Genomic DNA, 20,818 nt, shown 5'->3' on the forward strand with positions numbered 1-20,818 from the left:
GCTAGTCAGCTGGATACACTGGTCAGGGAATTTCCCACTGTGTTCGATGGCCAGTTGGGAAAATATACCGGAATGCCTGTTTCATTTAACTTAGACCCTAGGGTGGTGCCGCATAGATTAAAACCGCGCCGGGTGCCATTTGCCCTGAAGCCTAGGGTGGATGCAGAATTGGACAAACTCATTGCCCAGGGCGTTTTAGAACCAGTAGATTATGCCCAATGGGAGACCCCCATTGTGACTCCCATTAAGGCGGATGGTTCAATCCGCATCTGCGCGGACTATAGGGCAACCATTAATCGAGCATTACAAGCCCATGCATATCCAGTGCCAGTGGTGCAGCATCTGCTGCACTCCTTGGGGCAAGGATCCATCTTCGCGAGGCTTGACTTAGCACAGGCATACCAACAATTGCCTGTGGATGAGTCCACAGCAGCAGCACAGACGATTGTCACTCACCGAGGGGCGTTCAAGTGCCGCCGCCTCCAATTTGGCGTCAGTGTGGCCCCGGGGTTGTTCCAATGCCTCATGGAACGACTACTCCACGGAATACCCGAGGTAGTGCCATATTTCGACGACGTGTTGGTTTCGGCAGCAAGCACTCCGGAACTGATGTCCAGACTACGCCAGGTGCTAGTTAAGTTCAGGGATGTGGGGCTCAAAGTTAAGAAAAGCAAGTGTGTAGTTGCTGTGCCCCAGGTAGAATTCCTAGGGTTCCTAGTGGATAGGTCGGGTTTACACCCCACTACGGCCAAGACCAAGACAATCCTTGATGCGCCGACACCCCACAAGTCAGAGTTACAGGCATTCCTGGGGCTCTTAAACTTTTACGCAATCTTTCTGCCACACAAGGCTTCGGTTGCAGAGCCTCTCCACCGCCTGTTGGATAGCAGGTCCCCGTGGGTTTGGAATGCGAATGCTGCTGCTGCTTTCCAGGCTGTCAAGCAACTCTTGGTGTCTAATGCAGTTCTTACACAGTTCAACGAAAACCTGCCGCTTGTCCTCTCCTGCGATGCGTCTCAGTATGGGATTGGCGCTGTGTTGAGTCATCGGCTGCCCAACGGGTCGGAAGCCCCGATTGCATTCTTTTCTTGAACCTTGGCTGCCGCGGAACGCAACTACTCGCAGTTGGATAAAGAAGCATTGGCGTTGGTCGCGGGGGTCAAGCGGTTCCATGAGTATCTCTACGGTCGCCCGTTTGAACTTGTTACCGATCACAAGCCGCTGTTGGGGATTTTGGCTGGGGATAGACAGACTCCGCAAGTACTATCACCAAGAATGACCAGATGGTCGGTGTTCCTGGCAGCTTATTCCTATTCCCTGGTCTATAGGCCTGGGAAACATTTGGGCCATGCTGACGCGCTGAGCCGTTGCCCATTGATGACCAAGGTGGAAGACCCGGCTCCAGCGTCCCATGTTTTTCTGATTGATGGTTCCGCCTTTCCCGTTACTGCTTGTGACATTGCTAGAATGTCTGGCTTGGACAGAGTCATCTCAAAAGTTCTTGATTGGGTTCTCCGTGGATGGCCCCAGGGTCCTGTCAGCCCTGAATTGCAGCCTTATAAGCGAAGGCAGCACGAGCTCTCTACCCAACAGGGTTGCCTCCTCTGGGGGCATAGGGTTGTAGTTCCGCCCCCCCTCCGACAGTCCATTCTAGGGACACTTCACAGGGGTCACCCGGGCATTGTTAGGATGAAGACCCTGGGTAGGAGCTACCTGTGGTGGCCAGGACTAGAGGCCTGTGTGTCAGCCTGTCACCGGTGTCAGGAGACAAGACCGCTGCCACCTAAGTCTCCCCCTAGAGAGTGGGAGGAGCCTAGGGGTCCTTGGTCTTGCATCCATATAGATTTTGCGGGGCCGTACCAGGGCCAAGTATTCTTAGTGGTTGTCGATGCTTTCTCGAAGTGGGTGGAAATCGCACTAATGCATTCCACCACTTCAGAAGCCGTCATTAGAACTTTGCAACGGTTGTTTGTAACCCATGGGTTACCCGACCTTGTGGTCTCGGACAACGGGCCACAGCTAACGTCCGCCCAGTTTGAGTCATTCTTAGCGGGCCTAGGAATACGCCATGCTCTCATTTCCCCGTTTCATCCGGCCAGTAATGGCCGGGCAGAACGAGCAGTCCGGTCAGTGAAAGAGGCATTGGCCAGGTCGGGCCCAGGGGGCTGGCAGGAGAGGTTGGATGAGTACCTCCTGGGGCAGCATTCCACGCCGTGCCCACTTACGAATAAGAGCCCAGCAGAGTTACTCATGGGCAGGCATTTGAGGACCACACTTGATAGATTGCACCCCCAATACTCACCTAGTCAGCCATTGGACTCCATGGGGGCAAACAGGAGATTTGATTTGGGGGAGGCGGTGTATGCCCGGAATTACAGAACCCTATGGTTCCCAGGAAAGATTGTGGGAATCACCGGCCCGTGCTCATACAGGGTCGAGTTGGATGAGGGTAGAGTGTGGCGCAGACATTGTGACCAGCTCAGGGCCCGGCGTCAGGTTGGGGACTGGCAGCTGCCAGAGTGGGGCACTCAGGAAGAGCCAGGAGGTAGCCCAACCCAATCATCCCGGGCAGAGGAGCTAAGCTACAAGGGAATAAGACGCCCAGCCCCTGTACCTGATAACCGAGAGGAAGCCTTGTCTGCTCTGCCAGTGGAGGGGCTAGGGGTCCCTGGGCCGGAGACGTCCCCCACAGAAGAGGCTGAGGAGTTGGGCCAGCCAGTGACCATGGCTACAACGGAGCCACGAAGGTTCAGCCGAACCAAGCGGCGCCCAGCGTATCTCCAGGATTACGATTGCGCAAGCTAGGGAGAAAGAAGTGTTATGTCCTGCACCGGCAGTGGCGGCCCCTAGTGGTGGAGATGGTTTCTTGTTCTGTTCTGATTGGCTCCCGCTTTTGGACAGCTGAATATAAAAGGGCTGTCAAAGCAGGCCTGCTCTTCTGGTTGTTGCTGGTCTCTGTGAGTTAAAATAAACGTTATGTGTGAACATCTGTGGAGCCTCAATTATTACGGAACCCACAGAATATAATATATACTTTCCCCAGGCTACCTCTCAATTGCTTGTGAGTAGAAAAAGACCTAAGAAGAGGACTAAACAGTTAAATGACACACTTCAGTACCATGGAATGAGACACCAGTTTCCTCCATCCATCCTGTGTATGCAATACTGCAAATGTATACATCCACTCCATACTCAAAGGGAACATCAGAGCACCTCCACCTCACATATGTGTGGGTCTTTTCACAGATAACTGAGCTGTATATGCTTCTTTGGAGGAAGTTGTCATTGAGTATCATCTGTGTATCAAAATAAACCTGCAGCTGGGAAGGCTTGCTTCTTCTGCAGAAAAACCATTTCCCCCCCTTTCAGGTTGCTCTGCAGTGATTCTTTTCCTAAAGCTCTTAATATGGGTCTGAACAAGGTATTGGAAGGAATATCCATCTGGTTCAATTCCAAGTGGGGAGAAAGACACTGGAAACATGGAGGCTGATTGGGAAGATGGTTGATTGATGGACAGGACCACATGGGTTTGAGGTCCTGAGCAGCTGACCACATGGAGTTGAGAGAGAGAGGTATTTATATGCTCTCTTGGTCTTTACCCTTGAACTTCCTGTTCCTGTGACAAGGGCATATATTCTATTGGTTGCTGTCAAACTCCCAGGGGACTATGCAGGGGCCACGCTAACATTGTAGGTTTTATGTGTCCCAGGTTTGGTTGAAGCTTGCTGGGTGATGAAATGAAGGGCCTGAGGGCTAATCCTACCTTTGTTCAGACCTTGCTGCTGGGAGTAATGGATTTCCAAATCTGCATTTCTAAAGGCTGGCCTCAACTTAGTATCTGCTTGAGGACAGGGAGCTGAGGCTACGAGTTTCTGTCGTTAGAAACATGTTTCTCCTTTAGGGGAATATAATGTTCTGCCTTTTTAAATATTTCTCAAAATACTTCATTCTTCTAGGAGGGGTAGGTGCTAACTTTCTACAAAGGCAAGAGGTAGACAGAATATTGTCCCTTCCCTCACTGGAAGGCACACTGAATGAAGAATGGGAGAACTCACCGCAGTCAACTCGCCATGGCCAACTCACTGCAGGACAATTCAATAATTCAATTTAATTATTTAAAATAATTAAAAATATTTTAATTCTTGTCATTCGCATTTTATTTTGTTCTTCCTTTGGCATCCTTTCTTTAATAATTCTATTCCACCATTTCTTTGATATTAGTGTAACTCTTATCCTGCGGCAAGTTGTCCCCTGACGAGTTGGCTATGGTGAATTCTCCTAGAGCCCACAGAACGTTCCACTGTAGAATGATCAGCAAAATATTTTTCATACTTTCATCATTGACACTTTTCTTCAGTGTGACGATCCACAGGACATGCCTGTTGAGGAATATATTTCCCATACTCGGAACATTTGCAGTTGGATTTTTTTCTCGACTAAACAATTTGGCATGATAGAAATATTGTTCTTGCATTCCAGGTCTCTCAAGGATTGGAAATATTTCTTACAACACATAAAAAGTATTTAATTTCCAAACTATTTTTTTATTTTATACTACAGTAATTATTTAGAAAAAAATAAGTACTATTAATCAACAGGTCTCATAATTTTTCATCCTTAAGTGCTGCTTTGTGTTCATGTGAGGTTTCAGAATAATGATATAGCATTTGGGAACAAAGATGCAGACCAATAAACCCAGGCTGGAGGCCAGGATGGAGAAGATCTGCACAGCCACTATGTATTTCCCTTTGGTGCTCAGGTAGGTAGGGACAAAGGAGATCCAAACACTGCAGAAAACCAACATACTGAAAGTGATCCACTTGGCTTCATTGAAGGTCCCTGGAAGTTTTTGGGCTAGGAAAGCCACTAAGAAGCAGGTGGTAGCCAAAAAGCCCAGATAGCCCAGTGTGCTATACAACATGATGACTGATACTTCATTGCATTTTAGCAGAATCTGTCCTGGCTGGGAATGAAGGTCAGAATCTGGGAATGGGGGAGAGATTCCCAGCCATATGATGCAGATAAAAAGCTGCATACCAGTGTAGGATAAGACAATGGAGTTAGGAAGAGTTTTCCCCAGCCCTTTTTAGAATAGAATAGAATAGAATAGAATAGAATAGAATAGAATAGAATAGAATAGAATTTTTTTTATTGGCCAAGTGTGATTGGACACACAAGGAATTTGTCTTGGTGCCTATGCTCTCAGTGTACATAAAAGAAAAGATACGTTCATCAAGGTACAACATTTACAACACAATTGATGGTCAATATATCAATATAAATCATAAGGATTGCCAGCAACAAGTTATAGTCATACAGTCATAAGTGGAAAGAGATTGGTGATGGGAACGATGAGACGATTAATAGTAGTGCAGATTCAGTAAATAGTCTGACAGTGTTGAGGGAATTAATTGTTTAGCAGAGTGATGGCCTTCGGGGAAAAACTGTTCTTGTGTCTAGTTGTTCTGGTGTGCAGTGCTCTATAGCGTCGTTTTGAGGGTAGGAGTTGAAACAGTTTATGTCCAGGATGTGAGGGATCTGTAAATATTTTCACGGCCCTCTTCTTGATTCGTGAAGTATACAGGTCCTCAATGAAAGTGATGGCAGTTAAAAAAAAGGCCATTCATGATAAAATGTTCGGCTCCAGGAGAGAAACATAGGGACTTTTGCAGAGATAACAAAAGTCAGAATTTGGAGATTTCCTGCAAAGGAAATTTCCTGTAAAGAGGGAGAGAATGATAGAAGACACAGTATAGTGTTCCCATATATGCCCTGAGGAGAAACGTCTCTTGCAATGGAACCACTTTCCTTTGAATGGAGAATAAGACGAAGGGAATGTTTCTGGATTGAAAATAGAGATTGAACCAGAAAGAGAATCATCTTTATTTGCTGCTGGCACACAAAGTCCTTTTCCCATAAAGGTTCATGTTAAATGGTGGCTCCAATAGCTAAAAAGGAAAGCAACTGCAGTGCCGACTACTCTTTGGCTAAGTTGGTTCACTGTGCTACCTGGCTATCAGAAACCAGTTCCTTGAAATAAAACCAGTGGTGGTATTTGGCCAGTTTGGGCCAGTTTGAACCGATAACTAAATTTCTGGCTGGCCCTTCCCCTTCCCTCCCCTTCCAGGAGTCCCCACACACCCCATTTTGGCTCCTAGGTAAGTGCAGGGCGGAATGGGATTTTTTGGCACAAACCCTTCGCCTTGCCTGTTTCTCCTCAAGGTTTTCACCTCTGCGTTATTAGCCACAAACTTTTCTCCTTGGCTGGCACTCCCCCAGTCTTTTGCCCCGACACATGGGCCATGGCCCCTCCATCCCAGTTCCTTCACCGCAGCCCATTCGTCAAAGTACAATTCGCCGTTGGGCTTTTGGCTGCTCAGGACAGTTCACAGCCAACCAATCAGTGCAGGGAATCTCGAGGGCTTTGAGAGTTGAAAAGCAGGGGCTGCAGTTCAGAGGAAGGCTCAGAAGGGCCGACAAGATCTCCCCTTTGTCCAAAGTGCCTGAGGCAAGGGCTGGTTCGCATTTCTTTACCACAAAGGATGGGGGAGAGGGGGCTGTAGAGGACGAGGAATCCTTCAGATGGGGTTCCCAGGGCCTCTCGCTGTGGAAGAGGGATAATTAGATGTAGTTATCCAGAAGATAATAACCCAGACGTTATTATAACTAGATGTAGCTTCATGCTGGAAGGGAAGAGAAGGTTGGGTATGGGGAGAAAGAAAAAGAAAGAAAAGAAAGAAAGGAGAGAGAGAAAGAAAGAGGTGTTATGTCTTCGGCTCCCGAGCATGGCCTCTTGGCAGAGAGTGAGGGGGAAGAGCCGACAGGGCTTCCCTCTGCAGGACCTTCCTCTCTGGCTCCGCTCCAGGTTCCAGAGGTAGGCCAGGTGGAGGAGATGACGAGGCCTCTTTCTCCCGCACTTTCCCCCTCCCAGGCAACGCCTCAAGACCCAGCTGCTGACAATCAGTCCTGGTTAAATCCCAGGCATCGCAGAAAGGAGAGGTGGGAACAACAAAAGAAGGGTTGGGGTAGACCTAGAGAGTGCTGAGTCACGGAGCCACACCCCACAGGGTATAAAAGCAGGAGGAGCTGCTCTATAGCTTCTTATGATGGGCAAAAACTGACTCTTGGAAACTTTGGCTGCAATATTTCGAGACTAAGAATTTGGCTTCTGAATTTCTGTTTATTTCTGAACTCTTGGTTGCTCCAGCAACGAACTGCAATTACACTGGCTTCTGAGGAGATAAGAGAACTTGGCAGGCAATTGCAGGTTCGTTGCTAGAACTGATATCTGTCGTAGGAATAAATTGCTGGCAGATATAGTCAGCTTGCGGGTCTTCTTGGTTGAGGTTGGGTAGGGGACAGAACAAGAGGAGAGAAAAAGAAAGAAAGAAAGAAAGAAAGAAAGAAAGAAAGAAAGAAAGAAAGAAAGAAAGAAAGAGCCTCCCTCTGAACTGCAGCCCCCACTCTTCCACTCCCAAAGCCCCTGAATCCCTGCACCGATTGGCTGCGAACTTTTCTGAGCGGCCAAAGGCCCGAAGTGAATTGTACTTTGACAAATGGGCTGCAGTGAAGGGACTGGGATGGAGGGGCCAAGGCCCATGTGCCTGGATGAAAGCCTGGGGGGGGGGGCAGCCATGGAGAAAAGTTTGTGGCTAATAATGCAGAGGTGAAAACCTTGAGGAGAAACAGGCAAGGCAAAGGGTTCAAGCCGAAAAGTCCTAGACCCGCACAGGGAGGCCTAGTAGACCCAAAACAGGGCACGGAGGGTGCAGTGTGCTCCCCCAGGGCCCATTTTCGCTCCTAGGAGGCTGCAGGGAGGCCTTGGTCCAAAACGGGGCATGCCCGCCCCCGCAGCAAATTTTTGCTCCTAGGAGGCTTCAGAGAGGCCTCCTAGGCCCAAAATGGGGCAATGGGTGTGTGATGTACCCACCCCACCCCCGTGGCCTGTTTTTGCTCCCATGAGGCTGCAGGGAGGCCTACTAGGCCCAAAATGGGGTGCACGGGGGTGGTACATTCCCCCCCCCCAGCCAGTTTTTCCTCCTGGGGGGTGTGTGTGTGTGTGCAGGAGGCCGAGTGCTCCTGTCACACCCCCTGGCCATGCCCACCATGGCCACACCCACCCAGCTGGTCATTAGGACAGAGAACCGGTTGTTAAATTATTTGAATCCTACCACTGAATAAAAACCCACTCCACCCCAATTCATAAGTTGCCCTAAATGATCTTTATGTCTGGGCAGGGGGTTCGACTAGAAGACCTCCAAGGTCCCTTCCAACTCATTTTATGTTATGTTATGTTATGTTATGTTATGTTATGTTATGTTATGTTATGTTATGTTATGTTATGTTATGTTATGTTATGTTATGATATGTTATCTTATCTTATCTTATCTTATCTTATCTTATCTTATCTTATCTTATCTTATCTTATCTTATCTTATCTTATCTTATGTTTAGATGGTGCCTTCTTCGAGATGTGCAGAAAGTTGTTACCCAGGATATGTCAAGCTCATGAGAGAAGGAGCACCAATTTGCTGCTATGACTGTTCTCTGTGTATGGAAGGAACATTTTCTATGCAAGAAGGTCGGTAGCCCTGGAAAAAAAAAGTTGAGGGTGTAAAAATTGAGGGTGCAGTCAATATTCACTCCTGTTTTTCTGGGCAACATTCATTAAAGCTGTTTACTTTCCTGCCAGCTGCAGATCTAATTAGGAGCATAGTAATTTCATAATTCTACAAAGCAATAAAAATTAAATTTCTCGACAGAATCCAGACTTTTCAAGGATTGGGTACCATCACCCAAGTTGGTGTGATGTTGTGGCTATTAAAATACAGAATGAAAGGAAGATGAAATTTCTCAAGTTGTTACCTTCTTACCTAGTTTCAGGAAAGAAGACATATTTTTGCAAGAAAATGGTCCCTCAGTCTTTAAAACAAGCAATATTTATTTCTAATTAACGTTGGGACCTACAAATTCCTCAGGGAAGAAATACTGAAATATTGCCAGCTACAGGCCAGACTTGGTGAGCTAAGAACCACACTCCATAATGAAAATAGAGTGAAAGCATAAACTTTATTCCACTTAAATTAGACATGAATATTTTGAGTTAGTACAATCTGAGTTCACACTATCAACAACTTTGTTCCACTTCCTGGAATAATTAAGTGAATGAACTTGATGTAAAAACCCTTGTCATTATTAAATATGCAAAGAATAGAATAGAATAGAATAGAATAGAATAGAATAGAATAGAATAGAATAGAATAGAATAGAATAGAATTCTTTAATGAACACGCAAGGAATTTGTCTTTGGTGCATCAGTGTACATAAAAAGACAAGATACATTTGTCAAGAATCATAAGGTACAACACTTAATGATAGTCATAGGGTACAAATAAGCAATCATACTAGGAAACAATCAATATCAATAAAAATCATAAGGATACAAGCAATAAAGTTACAGTCATGCAATCATAAGTAGGAGGAGATGGGTAGTAGGAATGATGAGAAGACTAATAGTAATAGTAATGCAGCCTTAGTGAATAGTTTGACAGTGTTGAGGGAATTATTTGTTTAACAGAGTGTTGGCATTCGGGGAAAAACTGTTCATGTGTCTAGTTGTTCTGATGTGCAGTGCACAGAAACAAGACAACTATGTCCCAATATACCTGAATTAATTAAAGGCAAAGATCCAGATTTCCACTCATCTTTTGCCTCTAGTAGAAGTCAAAATATGAGCACACTTTCATCTTTTAGGTCATATTCAGCTCCATGTTCCATATAATTTACCACAAGCGTGTTTTTGACTCAATATCCTCTCTCACTTTTAAAAACATGTTTTATATAGTGTAGAAGGGACGCGATGGCTCAGTGGCTAAGACACTGAGTTTTTCGATTGAAAGGCTGGCAGTTTAGTGGTTCGAACCCTAGTGCCACATAATGGGGTGAGCTCTAGTTACTTGTCCCAGCTTCTGCTAACCTAGCAGTTTGAAAGCACGTAAAAAGTAGAAGTAGAAAAATAGGGAACACCTTTGTTGTGAAGGTAACAGTGTTCCGTGCACCTTTGGCAATGAGTCATGCCAGCCACATGACCACAGAGACATCTTCGGACAGTGCTGGCTCTTCGGCTTTGAAACGGAGATGAGCACCATCCCCTAGAGTCAGGAACAACTACCACATATGTGTGAGGGGAACCTTTACCTTTACCTTTATGTAGTGTAGTAGCAGTAGCAATTGATTTCAGTTGTGATTTTCATGATTCTACAGCTGCAGAACTAGACAGGTGATTTTTTTTTCAGATGCAGCCCATTGTGAAAAGTGTCCAGATGACCAGTATTCCAATAAGAAGCGAGATTAGTGTGTCCCCAAAAGTATAAGCTTCTTATCCTATAAAGAATTGTTAGGATTCATTTTGGCTTTCTTTGCCATTGCTTTGTCCCTAACCACCGCCTTTATTCTGGGAATCTTCATTAAATACTGAGAAACTCCCATAGTCAAAGCTAACAACCGGGACCTCACCTACATTCTCCTAATCTCCCTCTTGCTTGCTTTCTTGACCTCCCTTCTGTTTATTGGTCATCCCAAGAAAATGACTTGCCTTCTTTGGCAAGTCACCTTCAGTTTTGTTTTCTCAGTTGCTGTCTCTTCCTTGCTGGCAAAGACTATTATGGTGGTAGTTGCATTTCTGGCCACAAAGCCAGGAAGCAGGATGAGAAAATGGCTAGGGAAAACTCTGCCCAACTCCATTGTCTTGTCCTGTTCTGGGTTTCAAGTGGGAATCTGCATGATATGGCTAGGTATCTCACCCCCATTCCTAGATTCTGACTTTCATTCCCAAGCAAGACACATCCTGCTGCAATGCAATGAAGGCGCAGTCTCCATGTTCTATTCTGCCCTTGGCTACATGGGCTTTTTGGCTGCTATCTGTTTTGTGGTGGATTTCTTGGCCCGAAAGCTTCCAGGGACTTTCAATGAAGCCAAGTGGATCACCTTCAGCATGCTGGTCTTCTGCAGTGTTTGGATCTCCTTTGTCCCTACCTACCTGAGCACCAAAGGAAAATACATGGTGGCCGTGCAGATCTTCTCCATCCTGACCTCTAGCCTGGGCTTACTGGTCTGCATTTTTGTCCCCAAATGCTATATCATTATTCTAAGATCTGAATTGAACACCAAGGAGCATCTAATGCAAAAAAAAGAATGAGGGGTCCTGATTTTAGAAAGTATTTTTTGTACAGCTCAGTTTTATTGCTTACTTGTATTATAACATAATATGCCTTGGTGGTAATCTTTTTAGATATTCAAAACAATCTTTGTCTGTCAATGTGGGTTCTGAATTATAATGGGTAGCTACTGGTAGTACTCCATTAGCAATCACGTATAAAATGATTATTCAAATTTGGGATTGTGTTGAACAAGTTACGACTTGATCCACTTCCTGGAACTTATGACTGGTTGTCAAAGTCAGTGGTCCCTAACCATTCCAGCTTGGCATCCCAGCCTGGTGTGGGGAGGGGCATGTGAGTAGCAGATGCACGTGTGTGCACACAGCTCTATTTGTGCAAGTGGCGTTCGTGTATGTGCCCTCCACTCATGCGAATGGTGCTTGTACTCATGCGTGCAGTCCCACTCACACAAGCAGACGGTGCTTGAGCAGATGGTACTTGTGTTCACACATGAAGCTCCTCTTGCACAAATGCGAGCACTCTTTGCTCGTAGGAGTGGAACTTCATATGCGAGCACAAGCATCCTCTGCTCACACGAGTGAAGCTTCATGTGCTCATTCTTTCCCATCTCTCCTGCAGATCAATAATGGGAATTCCAGTAAGCCCACAGTGACATGATTGCAATCTGGTTGCTAGGCAAGTAGTTCTCCCTTACCATGGTTACAACATCCTGCAGTCCCATGATAACCATTAGCAAGCTTCCCTGCTGGTTTTTCATAAGCAAAGTCAATAGGGCAGATGGCAGGAAAGCTTCCAAGTTAGTCTCATCCCATTTCCACCCCCCCAAGCAGCTCCACTATGGAATACAAGATCCACAGATCTTGTAGTCCATAGTGTGCACTTGGGACGCAGCATCCCATTATTTGCCCAGTTGCACTTGTGCCTCAAAGCAGCACTCCTTCCCCAGCTCACATGTACTTGTATTGTGCCACAGCAACCTGTCCTCCACCTACATACACTCATGCTTCACTTCACCACTTTTTCCCCAGCTGGCACAGTATTCCCATCCCACATCACTTCATAGCACTCACCCACTCACCTGCCTGCTTACAAGCCACACAGGACTTATGAATTTCTACCAGCTTCTCGCAAGAAGTTTCAAGTTGCTGTTGTTTGAGTTCTTTCCTTAATGAATCACAATTCTCACTTAACAACAGCAATGAATACTGCTAAGATTGCCTTCCCTAGGCAATGTAATCACTGGACATCATACTTGATGATCACATCATAGAAAATCTGGTCCAGTTGCTATTGTTAAGCAAGAACTACCTATACTGAGACTAAGGAAGTAATCTTCAGAATTCATCTTCTTTGAAACAATTGCATTAAAAGCCCAAGGTGAACTTATAAAAGTTGTCTGAAACCAGTGCAGACAAACCGTCATTGGGAAATTTTCATAAGCTAGTTTTTAGATGAGTTGAACATCTGTTGTTAATGATGATGACTATGGACTTTCTCAGTCATCCAGTTCATGATTTTCCCAAAGATGCTTTTTCAAGTGGACTTTCTGGTTTTTCTTTGAAGACATTTTGCTTCTCACCCGAGAAGCTTCTTTAGCTCTGATCTGAATCTGATCTCATAGCCAAAAACATATGTTCTCCTTTGTTACTCTCACAGTAAATGAGAGAAATCCTACATCCAAGTTAAGCCAAACTACCTACCTACCTACCTACATTCATACATACATACATACCTCATATACCTGGGAACTAAAAATGTGTGAATCTTGCAAAGGAATGGCAGGATTTTTCTGATGTGTTCTGAGGCAATATTTTGATGGAGATGGTGCATATGGGTCAGCACCAAGTTAGAGAATAGAGTAGAGTAGAGTAGAGTAGAGTAGAGTAGAGTAAAGTAGAAGAGAAGAGAAGAGAAGAGAAGAGAAGAGAAGAGAAGAGAAGAGAAAAGTTGGAAGGGACCTTGGTGGTCTTCTAGTTCAAGCCCCTGCTTAAGTAGGAAACTCTTTACCATTTTATTCCTGTTGAGTTCATTCTTGTTGAGTGCTGGGTTCTGGACACTTTGATTTGGTAAACAATTGGAGGGAGGAAATGTTTCTCATCTTTGCAGATAACCTAGAAGTAGCTAGGATAGATTCGTCACTACACTGACAGAAATCAAAATTAAGACAATCTAGAATCCTGATTTAGCATAATGAGAGAAACTGATCAGTATGTGAATAAAAATACATTGCAATTGCTTTGCTTTTCCAATGCTTTCTCAAGATCCAAAGAGTGATAGTGCAGAAGGCAGAGGTTATGGCATTGAGAGACCATTACCAAGACAAGGTCAGATAAAAGTGACTTATATGATATAGCTTTCCTAATCCATAATACATTGAAGGGCTGACTGACAAAAAGACAAAGAAAAAGAAAAGACACAGGCACAAAAACAAATTTATATATTTATAGGTAAAGTTTTAGGTGGGTATAGGTAAAGACTTCCCCTGTCAGTCATGACCAACCCAAGGGGCGGTGCTCATCTTTAATTCACAAATGAAGAGCCTTTATCTGAAGATGCTTCCATGGTCATATGGCTGGATGACTATACACTGAAGATGCACAGAACATTGTTATTTCCCACTGAAGTGGTACCTGTTTATCTACTTGCATTTATGTGCTTTTCTATTGCTAGGTTGGCAGGACACACACAGAGACGCTGTATGTACAGTATATGGAAATGGAAATGGATATGGATATGGATAAGGACATGGATAAAAAACAGGAACCAGTTTTAATACTCATAAGCACATCTTCATTGTCACATCATGTCTACATGATTCCCCCCCCCCAACTCGTTCAGAGGTGTACATGTTTTTCTTTTGATTGAAGACTGTAAAAAATACTAATTTGTCTCATTAATTTATTCAGAGGGATGGAGAAAAAAAATAAAGTTGCTCCAATGTTCATGTTGATATTTTATCTATTCTTAATATACAGTATGTTATCTGTCTCTCGGTTTTTCTCTTTCTTGATCTCTCCTATCTATCTATCTATCTATCTATCTATCTATCTATCTATCTATCTATCTATCTATCTATCTATCTATCTATCTATCTATCTATCCAGCTATCTATCTATCTCATTTATCTAACTATGAGTGATCTCACATTATCCAGCCAGAAGAGATCAATCAAATATATAAAGTATTTGAAATTAACTATTTTTAAAAATAAAATATAACACCAGCACACCAACCCATATAGTAACAAAAACACACAACATCATTAGCTATAGTCTTTAATTTAATTTAAACCATATAAGAACATCTCTGGTAACAGTTTATCTGGCCTGGTTTCAGAAATTTTATTAATGTCATTGATGATATTTATGATTTAATATGAATTCAGATTATGACAATTGAAGGATATGATTATTTCAAATAGCTTGAGTTGTTTTATCAACTTTACTATTCAATTATTATTATTATAATTCAAAATTTGCATGGAATGAAGAAAGATAAGCAACAACACATAAAACATTACTTCAAAGTATGTGATTTTATGCTGCATGGAAACTGCACAAAAATAAACACCAACACAAGGAACCTTAATGATTTTTTATCATCAGATGTTCTTTGGTGTTCATGGCAGGTCTCAGGATAATAATGTAGCATTTGGGGATAAAGATGCAGCCCAGTAAACCCAGGCCGGAGGCCAGGATGGAGAAGATCTGCACGGCTACCATGTATTTTCCTTTGGTGCTCAGGTAAGTGGGGACAAAGGAGATCCAAACGCTACAAAACACCAACATGCTGAAGGTGATCAGTTTGGCTTCATTGAAGGCCCCTGGCAAATTTCGAGCCACAAATGCCACCAAGAAACAGATGGCAGCCAAAAAACCCATGTAGCCAAGAGCAGAGTAGAACATGGCGACAGAGCCTTCATTGCACTGCAGCAGGATGTCTTCTGGTTGGGAATGAAAGTCAGAATCTGGGAATGGGGGAAAGACTCCCAGCCATATCGTACAGATGCCTACTTGAATACCAGAGCAGGATAAAACAGTAGAGTTGGCCAGACTCTTCCCCAGCCATTTCCTCAGGCTGCTGCCTGGCTTTGTGGCCAGAAAGGCCACCACCACCATGACAGTCTTGGCCAGCAAGGAAGACACAGCAACAGAGAAAACAACACTGAAAATGGTTTGTCGAAGGAGACAGGTCATTTTCACGGGGCGACCGATGAATAGAAGGGAGGTCAAGAAAGAAAGCAGGAGTGAAACCAGGAGGATGTAGGTGAGTTCACAGTTGTTGGCTTTGACTATGGGAGTGTCTCGGTATTTCATGAAGATTCCCAGAATAAAGGCGGTGGTTAGGGACAAAGCGATGGCAAAGAAAGCCAGGATGAGTCCCAACAATTCTTCATAGGATAAGAAGCTTATATTTTTGGGGACACACTGATCTCGCTTCTTATTGGAATACTGGTCATCTGGACACTTTTCACAATGAGCTGCATCTGAGAAAAAAAATGGTTAGCATTAATCTGTTTCTGCAGCTGTAGGAGCATGAAAACCGCATCAGAAATCAATTACTTCATTTTCAAGGAATAATATAATATTTCTGCCCAGGGATATTCATATGACACAACATTAGTTAAAATAATCAAACAGTCTGTTTAAAGGCTGAAGAGGAATGTGATTATCAGCTCTCAAAATTTGTCCTTTTTCCCAAAACCAAGCAAGAAAGTAACAACTCAATAGAAATCAGCAACCTTTCATTATTTATTTTAATGCTCACTATATCATCCAAATTTGGTGATAGTGCCCATGTTTGAAGTTTGTGGATGCCTTCAAGAAATTAATGTTTTTCTTGTTTCTTTATCAAATACCCCCCAAAAAACAAGATAGAATATTGATTGTATCTTAACTTTTTTTGTTATTTTTCAAGCCACCTACTTTACCTTCTTGCCCAGAGAAGGTTCCTTCCATACACAGAGAACAATCATAGCAGCAAACTGGGGCTCCCTTTCTCACAAGCTTGGCATAACCTGGGGAGCAACTTTCTGTGCATCTTGAATAAGGCACCATCTAAACATCAACAGAAAGAATAGTCAGGGTAAGATATGAATTAAAAGGATTTACTGAAATCAAGTAGCTTCCAGAAGCTCAGGAGCACATTGAGCAAAATCAGTCAAGAACTAGTGCCATGAACTTTAATTACTCTACTTGCAAGGGGCAAATGAAAGATCATTCTCTTTCTCTATCAGTCTCCATTATAGATCCCACAACAGACTCATTGCCTTATTATTTTTTCCAAAGGAAAGTAGTTCCATTGGGAAAGGTGTTTCTCCTTAGGGCATCTATAAGAATGCTATAACTTACTGTATTTTTTGGAATATAAGACATACTCCTCCCCCCTAAAAGAGGTAAGACTTTGGGTGCATCTTATACAGGGGTGAAATGTTCCTGGATCGGACGGGATCGTGTGATCCGGTCACGATGGCAGCTGCCGGTTCGGAGGACCGGTAGCAAAAATCCCTGCCCCCGCCCCCCGCCTCTGCTGAGCCTCACCATCTGCAGAGGTTGTTTTTTTTTTTACTTTTAAAAGCCGGTTTTGCTTCAGCCGAAACAGGCCTTTAAAGGTAAAAAACAGCAGAACCTTACTTGTACTCTTACTTGTAGAAAACATGTTTTCTACAAGTAAGAGTAGAGATTCTAAGGCACTTACCTGATTACTGATGAATGCATGGCCACAGCCTGAAAGCAGTTTCAGTTTCAGCCAGACAGAATCAATCGCTCAACTAATCTATTTCCTGGGTGATCAACTGGGTGGCTTTGTTGGCTGAGGAACTCTGGGATTTGAAGTCCACAATAAAATAAAATAAAATAAAATAAAATAATAAAATAAAATATTTGTGCAGCTTTCTGAGATTTGGTGTGTTTCTGTAGTGTTTTATTCTAACTATACAAACACACCAAATCTCAAAAAGCTGTATGTGGCATACTGTGTGTTTGTGTGTGTGTGTGTGTGTGTGTGTTAGTTGTGTGTGTGTAAAGTGTGAAAGTTGGTTTTTGAGCTTTTTGTGGCTGTGTGAAGTGTGAAGTGCAGCTGCTTTTACATTGTGTGTGAGTCAGTTGTGTTGTGTTGTGTGTGTGTAAAGTGTGAAAGTTGGTTTTTGGTACCTCTTATTTTTTTTTATACCTTGTTTATTATTTTTATTATTTATTGTTATTGGCCATGCCCACCAAGCCATCTGACCACCAAGCCACACGCACCAATTAAAGCACACCCACAGAACCGGTAGGGAAAATTTTAAGATTTCACCCCTGGTCTTATACACTGAATGTAGCCAAAAATGCAAGGCACGGAGGAGGCGTTGGTCTGTGGCAATCCCTGAAGCCTAGAACAGCTGATTGGGGGTATTCTGGGAGACCAATCCACCAGCCAATCAGCTGCTTGTGCTGAATCAGGCTGCAATAATGTGCTGAAGCTGACCAGGGAAAACACAAGCAGAGGAGAGGAGTTTCTGCTTTAGAGCCATTTACCTAAGCCACGCTTATGTAAGGTGCGCCTTATACTTTAGAGCGTCTTATACTCTGAAAAATACAGTATATATTTTTTCCTCCACCTTTGCTTTCTCAGGAAATCTCCAACATCTAGCTTTCTCTAGAGTCCCTACCTTTCTCTCCTACAACTGATCATTGTATCATCATATGTAAATGACATATTTTTAGCTGCCCTCCTTTCCCTCACCACGTTCTTAATGATACCTTTCTCTTATGCAGTTCAGTGGGCAAAACCCTTCAAAGTCTGGATTTTCTCCCAAAGGTGCTTTTTCAAAAGACAACTGATCTTTGTTTTCCCTTGAAGATGTTTCACTTTTCATTCCAGAAGCTTCCTCAGTTTTGACTGAATGGTGGAGTAGGGAAGGATTTATATTCCTTGCTGTCATCTGGTTATTAGCAGTCTTTCTGAAAGTTGTTGAGGCCACTTGGAATTTATCTGTGCCTTCAGGGTCACATGAATAGTCAAATAGGTATGGAACATTCCTGCAATTGCTGAATCTATATCCTGTTTACAACACAGTCTTTTCAGCGGTTCCAAATCTTTCCATCCTCCACCATTCAGTCAGAACTGAAGAAGCTTCTTGGATGAGATGTGAAACATCTTCAAGGGAAAACAAAGACCAGGTGCCTTTTGAAAAAGCACCTTTGGCAGAACCGTGACCTGGATGACTGAGAATCTCCATAGACATTCTGGATTTTCTCTTACTGAAAACAAGATAATATGATGTACTGAAAATTATGGCAACATATTCCACTTTAATAATGTAAATTGTAAATCCTGCAATACAATGCAGCAGCTTCCAGTGTGTGATAGATTATTGTAAAACCTGTAAAGTAAAATGATATCTAATAAATTAATGAGGCTTGAAGTTCTTTTATTTGGAAGTTATCTCAACTGGGCTCAATAAGAATGATTTCTGAACAGAAGAAATTCCACATATTGAGATAAACAGAATAGCAAAATCCAAGCAGCCTCAACTACTTTGTTAAATAAAGTTGGCCATTGGATAGCACTTTGATTGACAGAAATCTTGACTTCCGAGGAGGCTTGTCTTTCTACACTTCCAATTTTCACCCCGGTGTCTGATTTGTTCAAAACTGATGTCCACTGCATGATGTCAAAGTCACCAACAGCAACTCCATTTTCATCAAAAGAAATCCCATCTCTGGAAATATTGTGATGTTGGAAGTTTCTCAGGAACCTATGAATCTACAAAAACATTGAAAAAAACATTCCTATTTGAGCCTTTATTCAATGTTTTTCTTGCTATTATTCTGGATTGGAGTACTCTGAATAATTCAACCTCTCCAAATCACCACTACAGTCTGAGACAGATCGATTTAGTATTTCATGGGAAGCTTCTTTCAGTCATTATCCAGTAATTTATAGCTCTTTGTCAAATACCATAGTTTTTGGACTATAAGATACACATTTTTGTCTTCCAAAAGAGGCTGAAAATATCTGTGCATCTTATAGACCAAATATTGTGGACGCCCCGCCCATCCACTGGCCATTTTTTGGTCTCCACACACCCCATTTTCAGGCCTTTTTTCTGCCTTTTTCAGGCCTTTTTTGCCCATTTTTAAGCTTTTTTCAGCCTGTTTCTGAAGCTTTTTTAGGCCTGTTTTGAGGCTTTTTGGGGCAGAAAAAAAGCCTCAAAAATGGGCCAAGTAAAGCCCTAAAACAGGCTGAAAAACCCTCAAAATGAGCCAAAAAAGCCTTTTTTTGTCTTCTAAATTTAGGTGTGTCTTATAGTCAGCCATGTCTTATAGTCCAAAAAATATGGTATTTATCTCACATTCTTGAAAACATGGTATAGATAACAGCACCATCAGGTGGCTTTGTAACTGGCTGACAACTTATATTCAACATGTAATCCTCTGGGGAACCTCATCCACATGGAGGGAAGTATGCAACGTGGTACCCCAAGCTTCCATTTTAGACCCAGCACTCTTCAATATCTTCAAAAAAAGATATTGGCAAGGAAATTGAAGGGGAACTCATCAAATTTGCAGATGACACTAAGCTGGCAGAAACATACCAAGAACAGTTAAAGGAATTTGGTATGTCTATTCTAAGGAAATTAAGGACTGGGGAGACATGATATCGCTTTTCTAATATTTGAGGGGCTCCTACAAAGATGTGGGGGTCAAAACATTTCCCAAAGCACCAATAGGCAAGACAAGAAAAAATGGCTGGAAACTAATGAATGAGAGAAGCAACCTAGAACTAAGGAGATATTTCCTAGGTGAGAGCAATCAACCAATGGAATAGCTTGTCTTCAGAAGTTGTGAGTGCTCCATCACTGGAGGATTTCAAAAAGAGACTGGACAACCTTTTGTTTGAAATGGTATAGGGCAGTGGTTCCCAACCAGTGTGCCGCGGCACTAAGGGGTGCCGTGAGATCTTTTGAGGGTGCCGGGAACTTTTGAGCTACGGAGATTTTAAATATCTATTTCCTTATAAGGGTGCCGGGAACTTTTGAAAGGCTTTCCAAGGGTGCCTCAAACAAGAAAAGGTTGGGAACCACTGGTATAGGGTCTCCTGCTTGATTAGTGGGTTGGACTAGAAAAATCTCTGAGGTCCTTTTTTGTTTTACGTTTTCTTGCTTCACCATAACAACCCATCTGAGGCAAGACCAGGAGTGAAATGCTACCAAATTGGACCGGATCGGGCGAGTAGGTAGCGGAGTTTGGTTCTGGTTTGCCGATCCGGTAGCAATCGCTGGCTGGCCATGCCCCCGAACCACTCCACAGCCCCCTGCTCGCCGCTTCCTCAACCGGATCGGGGAATGCACCATTCCCCGACACCAGCCTTGTCCTGGAGCTGCCACCCGCTCTTCCTTCACCACGCACTTTCTTCCAGCTTACTTACTTTCTTCCAGCGGCTGGCTGCCAGGAAAAGCAAGAGTCCAAAAGTTAGAGTCTCTCTCCTTGAATCTGCCGCCGCTATAGCTGTGTTTTCCATGCACCAACTGTGCAAGCGCACACCCATTTATTTCATTTATTTATCAGCGGCAGGCTGGGTATGCACTTGCGCAGCCAGCACATAGAACAAGGCGGCATATTCAAGGAGAGGAACTCTGGTAACTTTTGGATGCT

At 43.5% G+C, this 20,818-nt stretch overlaps 1 protein-coding gene across 1 annotated transcript; it reads right to left on the bottom strand.

Annotated features, from left to right (window-relative positions):
- Nucleotides 1-14,680: 14,680 nt before the first annotated feature.
- LOC131190387 (vomeronasal type-2 receptor 26-like) lies at nucleotides 14,681-20,334 on the bottom strand. The gene is made up of 4 exons (XM_058167707.1): nucleotides 20,317-20,334; nucleotides 18,792-18,926; nucleotides 16,111-16,237; nucleotides 14,681-15,666 (listed from the first exon to the last, which is right to left on the bottom strand). The coding sequence occupies exons 1-4, from the start codon at nucleotides 20,332-20,334 to the stop codon at nucleotides 14,765-14,767; spliced, it is 1,182 nt and encodes a 393-aa protein (XP_058023690.1). The 3' UTR covers nucleotides 14,681-14,764.
- Between the last annotated feature and the right edge of the window lie 484 nt (nucleotides 20,335-20,818).

Source organism: Ahaetulla prasina, chromosome 2 (assembly GCF_028640845.1).
Source record: "Ahaetulla prasina isolate Xishuangbanna chromosome 2, ASM2864084v1, whole genome shotgun sequence".
NCBI classification, from domain to species: domain Eukaryota; kingdom Metazoa; phylum Chordata; class Lepidosauria; order Squamata; family Colubridae; genus Ahaetulla; species Ahaetulla prasina.

Bases quoted from the DNA above. Each gene is read 5' to 3' on its own strand.
- LOC131190387 (XM_058167707.1), bottom strand. The intron at 16,238-18,791 runs GTGAAAATTGGA...GTTGATGTTTAG, and splicing joins TGAACAAATCAGACACCGGG to ATGGTGCCTTATTCAAGATG. The intron at 15,667-16,110 runs GTAAAGTAGGTG...TTTTTTTCTCAG, and splicing joins AACCTTCTCTGGGCAAGAAG to ATGCAGCTCATTGTGAAAAG.